This window comes from Sus scrofa, chromosome 5 (assembly GCF_054392235.1).
Source record: "Sus scrofa isolate SSC_HxYL_T2T_F1_AM1 chromosome 5, Sscrofa_HxYL_maternal_Yorkshire_Landrace_v2.0, whole genome shotgun sequence".
Lineage (NCBI taxonomy): Eukaryota > Metazoa > Chordata > Mammalia > Artiodactyla > Suidae > Sus > Sus scrofa.
The window spans coordinates 94,751,250-94,765,165 of record NC_139387.1 but is presented as its reverse complement, the minus strand read 5'-3'; the positions used below and the strand labels follow the sequence as shown (position 1 = coordinate 94,765,165).

Genomic DNA, 13,916 nt, shown 5'->3' with positions numbered 1-13,916 from the left:
CTCTTCTTCCTAGTAATGCATTTTTATTGCCTTTTACAATGTGGCAGATTGGAATGAACAAAAACTGGTCCTTCCCCCCAGGGAGATCGAGCAGCACTGTTGATCAGGAACTAGCAAGAGCCCTGGAGACCAGCGGTCGTGCTTGTGTTTGAATCCTAACTACCACTGCTGTGAATTTGGGCAGCTTATTTGAACTCCCTTTGCTATAGTTGTTTCACTGTAGAATATGGCTAATGACCTATCTCACAAATTATGTGCCTTTCCTTTTTTTTTTCCCTTAAATGGGAAGAGCAGGCATGAAAATACTGGCTACTGAAAGGTGGGGGCAGACTGACCTTATTCTAGGTCAATGGTTTTCCCCCTTTCTTTCCCTTCCCAGTATATCAAGGTGTGGGGTAGACTCTGAAAATGACAATTCTGGCTTAAATTAATTACTTATTTCTCTGAGGTTCCCTTTGCTCATCTATAAAATGTAGATCATACCACAGTGGGTTACTATAAGGATTTGATGAAAGAATACATGTAAAGCCCTTATGTCAAGATTGGTGTGTAGAAATGGTTTTATGTTTGTCATTGCTGTTATTCTATCAATAAAAGTGGCTGGCCTCTGGGGAGGAGGTGAAAACTGTGCAGCTTGTAAAAGCCTCCGGGGTGATCCTGAAATGCCTCCTTCAGACAGCATGTTCTCACCATCACCCGAGATATTGGTAAAACAATGCGCAACGAAGTAACAGTTCTTGAAAGTCCTATTCTTGAGTATGGCACAGAATGAATTTTTTCAGCATCTTAGGAACATGTCATTTTCAGTATAAGCGTCAGTCTACCACATACACACAGGTAAAAATAGAGAATGAAAAAAGTCTCAATTAAATGCAAATATAGAGACACGGAATAACCTTCGTACTTGCACAGAGCAATAGGAAGGGAGATCTCCATGGGGGATCCTTTGTAGCTTTGTCTTTCTCCAAGGGTGTATTTGACTTCTTGTCCGTTGATGACCACTTTTTCTATTGTAAGGTCCTTTGTATCCAGAGTCTAGAATTAAATTAATATTTTTATATGATAAGAAAATCATTTTAGGTCCCAGGGAAAATTCTATTAGTTAGAGGCTGGCTTCAATGACTGCAGAGTAGAACTAGCTGCTTAGGGAGAGTAAGACACACAGTGAAATACAGGAATTCAAGGAGTTGAAAGGTTGCACAGGTCCCAATTCATGGGACTCTATAAAGGGTCCAAAACATTGGGGGTTCTAAGAGTTACGTGTATGTTTTGTTAGGTAATTCTGGGATAGTCACACAAATGTCTGGCTCTAAGTAAAAGTCAGATCTAAATTAAAATGCCTCAGCTTCTGTCTCCTAAGACGTCTCTGCTACGAAAAAAATTCATTTGGGAGAACATATCTACTTGCCAAGGCAGATTAGGGACAGATGCTCTGGGCAGGAAGTGCCCAATGCAAGTGCCTGAGTATTTTCCATCCCAAGAATCTTCTATCTGAGCCCTAGAAACCATACCCTTTCATTAACGATCAACCAATCTCATTTTCTAGGATCTTCAATCTTCCTGTGCCCCAAGACTGTTTCCAAACAACCTAAACCAGGCTGCTATGTTATTTTTATTTTTATTTGTCTTTTTCTAGGGCTGCCCTCAAGGCATATGGAGGTTCCCAGGCAAGGGGTCTAATCGGAGCTACAGCTGTCCCCGCCCATGTCGCAGCCACAGCAACGCTGGATCCGAGCCGGGTCTGCAACCTACACCATAGCTCACAGCAACACCGGATCCTTAACCCACTGAGCAAGGCCAGGGATCGAACCCGCGACCTCATGGTTCCTAGTCGGATTCGTTAACCACGGAGCCACGACGGGAACTCCCAGCCTGCTATATTATTTTTAAAACTTCACCCAATCCTTCTGCCCACTCTGATAACGATTCTATTTTTCTCCTTCCTTTCTTAAACTCCAAGGGCAACCTATGGCTGCTGTGTCCACTTCCTCATCCGTCTCTCCTTACGGCTTCTCGCTCCTCTGCCCCTGAAAAGGCAGTTCTCTGGACCAACAGGTCTTTTCTGTTTAGTAACTTTGATCTTTGTCCACTCATAGCTCTAAGGAACCACACCATCTGTTTGAAGCCCCCTCCTTGGCTCACGTTCACACATCAGTGCTGCTTGTCCAATGCATTTTTCCTCCCCCTCCTGACTCCTCAGTAGGGATGTATCCCCGTGTGCTGGCCTCGGCCTTTTGATTTTCGTACCGTATTCTCCATGCCCTAGCTCGCGTTCATGCCCCCATCTTTCCCTAGAACCTCTGTGCAGATGACTCCTCATCTATTTCTCAGTCGTATCCTCTGCCCAGGACGTCAGCAGATATCTTTAATTGCCTGCTTGGTATTTCCATAGGAACGATCACCCCCTATTGAACAGGCTTCTAGAAATTCTAAAACCAAGGCTACCATTATGTCTCTGAAGTCGGCTCTCTCCCCTGATGCCTCTCATCCATTGGTGGAACTCCTCACCTTATGGCTAAGGTTTAAAACATTCAAATAATCCACAACTGATCCCACTTCCCGATCCTGCATGGCCAGTTAACAAGTTCTTCTTTTAGACTGTCCTCATACGACCAGGTCAGGCCCTGGACTATTAGAATTGCCATTATCGGAGTTCCCATTGGGGCTCAGCGGTTATGAACCCACCTAGTATGCACGAGGACTCAGGTTCGATCCCTGGCCTTGCTCAGTGGGTGAAGGATCTGGCATTGCCGTGAGCTGTGGTGTAGGTTGCAGATGAGGCTTGGATCCTGCATTGCTGTGGCTGTGGGATAGGTTGGCGGCTACAGCTCCGATTCGACCCCTAGCCTGGGAACTTCCATATGCTGCGAGAGCAGCCCTAAAGAGACAAAAAATAAAAAACAAAAAAAAAGGAAGAAAGAAAAAAAGAACTGCCATTATCTAATCTTCCTACTTCTGGCATCTTTCCCTTGAAATCTGGCCTGGAATAGCATAGTTAAGACTGCCAAGAAACAGCCACTTTCCGGTCGCCTCTTTTATATCAGTTACCTGTGGGTGAGAAGCTCAGGAAATTTTATCAGTTTTATTCTTATCTCTCAGAAGTCAACAATTTTTGGTTGGAAAGAAATTTCCATCTTGGTTTAACCTTTCTCTCCTTTACTTTCTTTTTCTTTTTTATAAAAAGCAGACAGGAGTTCCCATCGTGGCTTAGTGGTTAACGAATCCGACTAGGAACCATGAGGTTCGATCCCTGGCCTTGCTCAGTGGGTTAAGGATCTGGCATTGCCGTGAGCTGTGGTGTAGGTCGCAGACACGGCTCAGATCTGGCATTTCTGTGGCTGTGGTGTAGGCCAGCAGCTACAGCTCCGATTGGACCCCTAGCCTGGGAACCTCCAAATGCCGCGGGTGCAGCCCTAGAAAAGGCAAAAAGACATTTAAAAAAAAAAAAAAAAGCAGCCAAGTTTGTTATGAGCATCACTGTTTCCTTCCCAATGGGCATTTATTTTTTTCAGGTTCTCTCTTTCAGGGGAGGTGCCTCAACTGTTGCCCTTACTCTAAATAAGAACTGATTTATCTCTGGCACTTGCATATTCCAGAAATATTAGATTTTGTATCTTCAGAATAGTGAAGTTACTCCTTTGTCCCTTCATATTCTAGTACCTATTTCTGACCATCTGATTTATGGTAAAAACTTGATTGGACTATCTCACGTGTATACACAACTTATGTTTACACTCTTCTTATAACCATAAGGATGACTTATTTGGGTCATTTCCCAGTGGAACATATTCTATTATCTGTATTGCCTAGACTTTTCCAATCTGTTTAGAATCAAAAGACTCAGGTTATTGTTATAACTCTTTTTTGTGAAGCTTTTTTCATATCCTCTGTTTGTTACAGCCGTCGGCCCAGCTCTTTTCTGTAGCACTTACTGTACCACATTATAATGGTTTATTAGACTGAGGGTTCTTCAAAAGAGGGAGAATGTTAGTTAGGCTTGCATTCCCAGGGTTGAACACTATGTCAGAGAAACAGTAGGTGCCAATTAATGCATGAAGCAAGTCCTGGACCGGGAGAAAACAGAAACTACAAGTTTAAGCTGTTGATCTGAAGTCCTACCCTCAGCTATCATGCCCAAATGACTTAGGAAATTCACCTTCAAATTGCACTGATAAATGCTATTAAGCAATTGATCAAGAATAGCAATAAGAGGACTTCCCGTGTGGCTCACAACAAGAATAGCAATAAGAAAAAAACAAAAAAAAAAAAAACAAAGGAAACTGGAGAGCGGACAGGTTGGAATTAGTACTTTTCAATAATTATTTATTGAGCACCAACTATGTGTAAGGCCAAGATACCCATATACAGTTAAAAGAAACAGCCCTGGCAGGAGGTTACTGAGGATAAAATTTACTTTATAGTAAATAATAACACCCTCCTTAAATAACACCCCCCAAAAGAATTACACTTCTAAGCCGCTGACCAGTTGCCGTGGCGTGTGTGACTGCTTCTCTTTTGCACAGGCTGTTGCAAAGCTCCACCTTAACTTCAGGATCTACTTCCTTTTATGGGCCTTGGGCTTTAGGTCACGTGGTTTCCTCCCCTCCCCCATCCGTATTCTCTCTTCCTCCAAATTCTTTAATTATTTTCAACCTTATCATACTGCATATGTTATTTTCAGCCGTCTCAAATTCTTTCTGCAACAAAGCAGGGTTTAAATTAAAAAGCTTGATGCCCCCTTATTACGCCTCTATTTACGTTATTGGCAGGGAGCTATACTGAAAGGATGAAGAGGCTCTGTGATAAAAACAAAACGAGAACCAAAGCGACACCTTGATTTGATCCTCAGCTCTGCCATTTACTTAGTGCAGACCTGAGAGTTTGCAGAGTCGGAAGGATCTGTATTGGATTCCTGGCTTCTGCTGCTTAATAGTTTCTACGATCTTGGCCAAGACATTACAACTTCCTTGCGCTACCAACTGAAAGAACCCTAAAGAACTGAAAATTTCCAAAAAAGACACAAACGCTTGAAAGTTAAACCGCAAATGACATCCCAACTTCAGTATAAATAACCCAAAACTTTCAAGGGAGTTTTAGAAAAGCTGGGAATTCACCCTAACAGAGCTCCTTCAACATTCCCCAGCATCGTGGACCCCAAGCATGGACAGGAAAAAAATGCACGGTGTCCTCATCCAGTGCTGGCCCTGGGTCCTTTCTGTTGGTGGTGGTGAGAAAATGCCCCCTTACCTTTAAGATACAGTTAGCACTGTTCTCAGTGCAGCCCACATCAAGCTCAGGCACTGCATGCTAACGCAATGCATCCATTAATTCCTTAAACTCTGGAGTGTCTTCTGTATGCCAGGAGCTCCACTCAGAACTTGAGATACAAAGGGCCAGGATACACAGCCCCTCCCTCCAAGAGCCCATGATCCAGTGGAGGAAGGAAAAAACTCTGAATAAATAAAACTAAACTCTTGGCTTCAGGTTATTACAAATAAGCAAACAATTACAAACAGATGTACAACTGTAGCTAGCTTACCTTGCCTAAAATCTAACATGACTATTATTTCACTCTAATGTACGAAACAGATGGGACACTAGAAATCACAATTTTAAAATCTGCTCTTGAGATGTGGGGAATGCAAAAACAATGGGCAGGTTTTTAGACTGGGGCACTAAGGGTACCTTTCCTTCAAAAGGTAAGCATCCTGACTCTTGCTTACTCATGGAATAGAGGTAAAGCTTTTATTTTTACAAAACAAGCGACAGCGCAAGGTCACATTAAGCAGTGACAAACTCAAAATTCACTTGCTTTTACTAAAAGGAGAGATTGCACTGAATCAGGACCTCAGTTCGGCAGGTCCTGCCTGAGGACAGCCGTCTGCAATGAACCATAGCTTGGCACTTCAAACAGACCAAAGTACAACCTATAGAAAAATAGTTATCGTTTTGCTTATAAAGCTTTTATTTTTTTTTCCTTACAGTATTTCTAGTGACTACTCATCAATGCATAGAGGAGTCAACCTATTTTTTACATCAGAATCAGTCTAGCAAAATGTTAAAGCACCAAGAGTAAGAAAGTTATGGGCTGTATTAGTTCATATTAATGACTCAAATTACAGGCCTATTGCTCAAGCAGGAAAAAACCACCAACTCTTATCGAAACTTATTCTTATGACCAGTGAATTGACCCCACTGATTTCCAGCCGTCCAGCCCACAACATAACCTTATCTGATTGCTTATTGCTAGGTTTTAGTAGCTATCACTACACTACACCACTACAGTGTGGCCGGTCTTGTCTTGTTCCTCTTATTTCTAAAATGCTTTTCTATGAAATTCCTCAGGTGAAAGATACAATCCAAATAATACCAGACAATTTGAGTAAGAACACTGAAAACAGGTTATGTTGTGCAGAGAAAATAATTTAATAATATTCCACAAATCTAAGCAAGTTTGTCATCATTCGAGTGGTTAGAGAGCTTGTAGACGCCCATATTTTCTAAGAAGCGCAATATTACTTGCTTCTTGGAACCAACTACTAATAAATTATAATGAGACATTCTTAGAGAACTTCAATGTCTCACCATCCTTAAATTATTGGACGGGAAGGGTGATAAGAATCAAAGGCAGGAAGAACTATGAACCCAGAGAGAAAGAGCTGCACGTGGAGTCTGAAAAGCAGACTGGAAGCATGGAAGCAGGGCTGGGAATTCGAGGGCGTTTGAGAACTGGCTGGAGAGTGAGGGAAGACGGCGATCGGTTTTATCGCAGAACTCTGGGCGGAAATAAGGGGACTGGGAGAGAAAAGGGGGACTGAGCATCAGCAGAATACAGGGTCTGAGACTTGGCTGAGACCGTGTACTGAGGAAGGTGCGGGGGAATTGGAAGCAATCAGGGGCCTAAAGAGGGTGTTCCGGGCTGCAGGCCCAGGAAACCGGGAGAGGGCAAGAGGCATTGGCGCTGGGAACTAGTCTTATGGGGGATGGGGGAGGGGGTTCGTGCTAAGATGAAACTTGAGCGCTGGGTGAGGAGTGGGGCGTGGAGTGGGCACGAGCATGTGTCCAGGGACTGGGAACGGGGCTTTGGAGACAAGGGTGTAAAAGGAGATTGGTAAACATAGGGAGTGAGGGAGGAATGCAGAAACGCAGTTTGGGTTGGGAGGGAAAGGTATGGGGTGTCTTGGGGCAGAAGAAGGGGATGCTGAGCAATAAGTGGGGGCTGGAAAGGAGGTGCAGAATATGGGTCGCGGGCTGCACAGAAGCGTCGCGGTTTGCGCAAAGCGGACAGGCGCATGGGACTGGGAAGGGGCCGCAGCGGGGTGAGAGACAGAAGGCGGGCGGCCGGGGAGAGGCGGTCACTGGGAGCTGTCCCACCGTACCAGGCTGCGTAGATTGTCCTCCTGAGACTGGACGGTGAGCGCGGCGGTCCCGGTCAGTACCCGGCGAGTAAAGTCGACGCTGCAGCGCAGGTGAAGGTGTGTAGTCCGGCAGATGGACGCCGGGGAGGCCAAGGAGCACGTATCCACTACCTCCGGCATGGCTGTGGGGAGTCCCGCCGCACGCGATGCTCACCCGACACTCTGCTGCCAGAGAGACTACTCGACTGAGAACGAGGAAAAGAGGGAGAGAGGCAAGGCAGAGGAGGAGGGATTCGTGGCGCCAGCCGGGAAGGGAAGTTTCTTGAAGTCAGAGAAGAGTGGGGTACGGCATGGATGGAACTACACGTCCCATGGTGCAGTGCGACAAGGAGTGCGCTTTGCTCCCTGGGAGTGTGTGTGCGCGCGGAGGGGTGCTGAAGTGGCTCGATATTGCTCCCCGAGGGGAAGGAGGAGGAAGAGGAGAGGGTGAGAGTTAGATGAAAGATGGGCCGATGGAACTGAGTAAGCAGAGAGATGAAACTGAGAGCCTCCATTTTAGTTCCATTCAGTTTCGGTGGAAGTTACAAGAACAGTAGAATGTCGATTCTGTATATAATGGCTGGGCGGGGCAAAAAGGGATAAGAAGTCTGTTAGAAAGTTGACTCCCGTGCAATTCCTCGTTAGTATAGTGGTGAGTATCCCCGCCTGTCACGCGGGAGACCGGGGTTCGATTCCCCGACGGGGAGGCGCAAAGAAGCCTTTTTCTTCCTTACGGACGGAAATGTTCATAGATTTAAAGAGCAAATGTGAAAGGAACAGTCAAATTGACTGTCAGATTTATACTTTAAAGCTGTTTTGTTGGTGCTATGCCGTGTTGGCAACCCAGTGCAAGTGAACTCAGTTCTGTCAATTCAACACCCAATGCCCTGGTTCTTATGTACATTTCCAGATCTGAACGAATAAGCCACATTCCCATCTTAGAAACTTAGATGTTCTGTAGTGAGACAGTTCTATGATATGAGCGTGCAGTGGCTACAGGGAGAATGCAGAGCCGGGACATCCTGGAGGTGAGGAAGGATCGAAGCGTAACTTGCCTAAAGAAAATGAGACCTAAGAGTTGAAACTGGGACAACTGGAAAAGGAGCCATCTCAAAGGACCTAAACAGCTGGACCTTTACTCCTGAATGCATGGCTGAGGAACTGACTCATTGAAGAATTTTCAGCAGAGGAGCGACATGGTCAGATTCCTGTTATCAAAGGAACACTGGTAGTCTTCAGAGCATTCAGAGAAAGGTAACAAAACCAGAGTGTGAAGAGTTAGGAAACTGCTGTTACATAGTCTAGGAAGAAGATGCCAGGGGGCTGACACCGGTAAGTAATGAGTAAGGAGAGAGAGGAAAGAATGGAAAGAATAGTTGAGAGAAGTGGTTTCCCAGATTAAGAAGGAGCCTAAGGTGGTTTCTCAGATTCTTCGCTTCAGTGGTCGGATGATCATTAACCAGAGATGGAGACAACATTAAGAGAACAGACTTAAGTAGGAAAAGTTTAATCTGGGACAAACGGAGTTTGAAAGTGTATGGAACTCGGAGCGGAGCTGTCCATGAGACCTTGGGAAGTTTTACATTTGTAGCTCTGGGGATGTTTCCGGCAGGTATGAGAGTATCACATAATGTGATGGATGAAACTCTGGCTGTGGGTTAGCTCAGCCCAAGGAGAGTATGTAAAAAGAGCAGTGAAACAGGTTGGAAACTGGAAGAACACCAGAATTTAAGAAACAAAGTTTGGAGGCGGGGAGGCACCCTCTCACAAGGTATATGTACCCCAAATCTTCACGATGCACATTTTAAATATCTTAACATTTTATTTCTCAGTGTTACCTCATTACAGCTGAAATTTTTTAAAAAGAGAGAGGGTGGTGCTAGAATAAGAGGTGCTCATGAAAAAAAAAAAAGAATAGAGCCAACCAGCAATGTCAAGTACAGCCTAGAGGGCCATTAAAATAAGAAGTAAATGGTCTTCTTAGGATTTGGCAATGGGATAGAGGTGAGAAAATGGTGAGTGTGTTGACTTTTGTGGTTTGGTTGAAGGTAGACACTAGAGAGCAGTGATTGAGCAATAACAGAGCAGAGGGGAGATGGGGTAGAGGCCTATTTCCAGTGGCCCCTGTGAGAAGGGAAGAAGAAAGAGGAATAGAGAGAAGTGGAGTGCTGAGAAAATGTTTTTTACTGTTTTTAGGTAGAGGGAAGCTTTGACATGTTCAGATAGAGAGGTAGAAGGATTTCTAGAAAAAGAGGAATTGGAAGATTGAAGAAGCTGGCGGCGGGGTAGGTGGTTGATGAATTAAGCAGTTGGAGAGTGGCCCCATTCTGTGTCAAAGTGATCTAACAAATTTGACCCCAGCAACAGAAAGACAGGTTTACATTTGGATATCTTTGTGTTGGCCCTTGCAAGACAAGAAAAACAAAATAAAAACGTCCCAAATTATTAAATCCAATACATTACACCTGCATAAATCCTAATTCCATTTGGCCTAAGAATCCTTGTCATGATTGACCTTTGCAAATCTAATGCAAACTTTTTTGAGATGTAAAAGTGTTCTGCATGCTAGCAAATACAGGGTGACAAAAATGATGCAGTAGAATTGACTGAGACAAGGAATACACAATCAAATTATTTTCCTACTGAAAAAGGATTGTTTGTTCATTTGTTTGTTTCAGTAAAACATGTCAATATCACCATCTTTCAATTACTGATTCCCAGGAACCCACAGAGTTTATGTCTTTGTGCTCAAGAAGACAGCCACGGACAACCACAAATTCCTCAAATTGATTCATGGATTAATCAAAAGATAGATATTTCATAGAAATTGGTTTCTAAAATACCACTGACTCCCAAATTAAAGTGTAGAGAAATAGCAATGCACAAACAATAGGAGTGTTATCCATAGCTGATGGTGGAATGAGAATAGCTTTTATTTTATTTTATTTTTTTGTGTGTTTCATTGTTTTTTTTTTTTTTTAAATTTTATGGCCACACCTGCAGCAGATGGAAGTTCCCAAGCTAGTGGTCCAGTCAAATTTATAACTGTTGCCTACGATGCCTCTGCGTTGCTCCAATGCATTGGTATCCCATGCATTGATCACATCCATCAGTGTTGATATGAGCTGCATCCGCAACATATGCCAAAGTTTGGGGCCATGAACCCGGAACCCACATCCTCAGAGATTGAGTTGAGAAGCCATGTGGGATTCTTTTTTTTTCTTTTTTCCTTTTTTGTCTTTTTAGGGCCATACCCCCGACCTATGGAAGTTCTTCTCAGGCCAGGGGTAGAATGGGAGGTGTAACTGCTGGCCTGTGCCACAGCCACAGCCACGGCCAGGCTGTATCTGAGCTGCATCTTCGACCTCACCACAGTTCCTGGCAATCCTGGATACTTAACCCCCTGAGCAAGGCGAGGGTTGGAACCTGCATCCTCATTAATGTTAGTCAGGTTTGTTACCACTTAGCCACGAGGAGAACTCCTCATGTGGCTTAAAAAGTTCCCACACTGGGAACTTCTGCTTTTTTTTTTTTTTGGTGTTTTGTTTTGCTTTTAGGGCCGCACCTGCAGGCATATGGAAGTTCCTGGGCTAGGGGTCTAGTCGGAGCTACATCTGCCAGCCTATGCCACAGCCACAGCAGTGTAGGATCTGAGCCCTGTCTGACACCTATAGCTCACTAAGGGGGGCCAGGGATCAAACCTGTATCCTCATTGATACCAGTTGGGTTCGTTTACACTGAGCCACAAGGGGGAACTCCTTGTTTGGTTTTGTTTGTTTGTATGTTTTTAATTTTATTGGAGGATAGTTGATTTATAATGTGTTTGTTTCAGGTGTACAGCAAAGAGAACTGTTTTTATTTGATTTAAAAAAATGTATTATAGTTGACTTACAACTAGAATAAAATTTGTCATTTTCTGCTCCACAGCAAAGCGACCCAGTTATACATACACATGCATCCTTTTTCTCACATTCTCCTCCATCATGTTCCATTACAAGTGATCGGATATAGTTCCCTGTGCTAAACAGCAGGATTTCATTGCTTATCCCCTCCAAATGCAATTAGGTTGCATCTGCTAACTCCAAACTCCCAGTCTATCCCACTCCCTCCCACTCTCCCTTGGCAACCACAAGTGTGTACTCCATGTCCATGAGTTTGTTTCTTTTCTGTAGATAGGTTCATTTGTGCCATATATTAAATTCCAGATATAAATGATATCATATGGTATTTGTCTTTCTCTTTCGGACTTCCTTCACTCAGGATGAGAGTCTCTAGTTCCATCCATGTTGCTGCAAATGGCATTATTTTGTTCTTTTTCTTATGGCCAAGTAGTATTCCATTGTGTATATGTACTGCAGCTTAATCCGTTCATCCGTCATGGGACACTTGGGTTGTTTCCATGTCTTGGCTAATGAATAGGCTGAAGAACATAGAGGTGCATGTTATCTGTTTCAGCGAAAGTTTTCTCTGGATACATGCTCAGCAGTGGGATTGCTGGATCATATGGCAGTTGTATATTTAGTTTCTGAGGCGCCTCCATACTGTTCTCCATAGTGGTTGTACCAATTTACATTCCCAGCAACAGTGCAGGAGGGTTCCCTTTGCGCCACATCCTCTCCAGCATGTGTCATTTGTGGAATTAATAATGATGGCCATTCTGAGGTGTGAGGTGGTACCTCATTACAGATTTGATGTGCGTTTCTCTAATAATTAGCGATGTTGAGCATTTTTTCATGTGACTCTTGGCTAGCTGTATGTCTTCTTTTGCAATGTCTGAGAAGAGTTTTGAAAATGAAGCTTTCTATTGCTTCTATAAAATAAGGATCATATCAGAGTGTACCTACAAAAGGAGGTCTTAGAATGAAAAAGATGATTTATATCAAGTTTTTGCAAATAAATGTACGTATATTGACAGAGCCATGAGCAGGAGGTATTCCAGCTCTACTGCTCTACAACTCTACCTGGAAAATTACCTAATTCCTCTAGGCCTCAGTCCCCTCAGGATAATTGAGGTACTTCTGCTTTATGGGGTTGTTGAAAGGATGAAATGAGACAATACATGTGAAGTGCTCAGCACTGTGCTTGGCCTGGGGTGCTCATTCGTTACACATTAGCTAGTTTGATTATTTCCGCTGGCTTTTATTTTGCCCATTTTGATAATTTCAATACTTATTTTTCCTCGTTTTGTCAGCATGAGTTTTTTAGGAAGACCTGGAAAATGAGAAGCAGATCACACTGAATTAGGCCTCTAAAAAGAGTTTGCGACATTAGCAACGATCATATGTTTTGAAATGCATTTACATTCAGGAAATTCAGGAAATTGCAATTGGTGTGTGACCACTTTCCTTAAAAGGGTGTAAAACCTTCTCATTGCTTTTCCCCACGCGTCACAGAGACCTTTCTTTTCTTTAAGTAGTCGGTGCAGTTGACAGGAATTAAGTGCATTCTGCTACCCTGTGCTACCTGCTGGATAATTTAACGCTCTGTAATGAATTATACCTAAGATAGCATGGTGTTGAGATGATGTTCTAGAAGAACAGATTCTATGCCTTTAGGGACCGTGAGGAATAATATCGTGGATGGTATAGCATTTGAGATGGGGATTTTAATAGGAAAAATGGTAGAGCCTATAGGATTGAGCATGGGCAATGGGAGGTGGGCAGCTTTCCAGGTGAAAATACTAGCAAGAATCAAGGCATGGGGCCAGAAACAGAGATGTGTTGGGGAAAAGAACAATTCGGAAGGCAGAGAATCCTTCAAGTTAATCCAATGTCTCGCATGCTCCTCCGTAAACTGCCTTTCTTCTTTCCTCTTCAGGTTATGCGTCTGATATGGCAGAGATCATTCGCTATTCACCAATATCTGTATTTATTTTCGCCGTTAGTAGTAAAGCCCTCATTGTTTAGCTGGACACGTGGCTCCCAGAAGACTGCATTTCCCCCTTTCTTTGCAGTTATGGTCATTGTAACTAAGTTCTGGCCAATGGAAGGTCAGCAGAATTGCCAATTATGACTTTTAGGAAGTGTCCTCAACAGAGACTTTTATTATTATTTTTTTAAACCTTTTCCCTAGTCTGTTATCCGGAATACAGACTTGATGGCTAGCACTCCAACTGCCACGTTGTCTCATGAGAATTGCATCATGAGGTTGGAACTATTGCTAAGGGTTGTAGAGCCGCAGCATGTAGGGAGCCCTGGGCGGGAAGTAGCCAGGCCTCTGATGATCATGGATGGCCCCTATGGACTGAATTTCTTTTCCTTGAGAGAGAGGGAGAAACTTCCGCTTTGTTTCAGACAGTGGTATTTCGGGTTTTCTGATATCCACGGAGAAGAGTCTTTACCAAGACACCTGGTCTCAGTTGGATGGGATTATCACTCTTGCCCCAGGTACTCACCCTTGTCCATCAATTTCTCACCACCTTATTGTATATTATTGCAGATGTTTGAAAAAAGTTATGTATCGGATAGGCTTGCTTCCCTCTACCTTATGTTTTCCAATAGAGGCTGCTTTCTGATTTAA

At 43.6% G+C, this 13,916-nt stretch overlaps 1 protein-coding gene, 1 long non-coding RNA gene and 1 other non-coding gene across 7 annotated transcripts in view; 2 read left to right on the top strand and 1 right to left on the bottom strand.

The window, feature by feature from the left end:
- The window catches only part of LTA4H (leukotriene A4 hydrolase), a 32,019-nt gene extending 24,320 nt beyond the window's left edge, over positions 1 to 7,699 (bottom strand). For 2 of the 3 annotated variants that reach the window (XR_014845158.1, XM_085024471.1), the window contains exons 1-2: positions 7,380 to 7,608; positions 905 to 1,035 (exon numbers count right to left, since the gene is read on the bottom strand). Coding sequence is in view for 2 of the 3 variants with exons in the window: in XM_085024471.1 (XP_084880597.1) it covers positions 905 to 1,035; positions 7,380 to 7,538 (290 nt within the window). In the remaining variant the exon portion in view is untranslated. 3 annotated transcript variants of the gene reach the window in all.
- The window catches only part of LOC110260790 (uncharacterized), a 183,519-nt gene that overhangs the window by 46,261 nt on the left and 123,342 nt on the right, over positions 1 to 13,916 (top strand). The gene's annotated exons all lie outside the window — the stretch shown is intronic.
- On the top strand, positions 8,033 to 8,104 carry TRNAD-GUC (transfer RNA aspartic acid (anticodon GUC)). Its single transcript has one exon. It is a non-coding gene; the product is annotated as a tRNA-Asp (tRNA).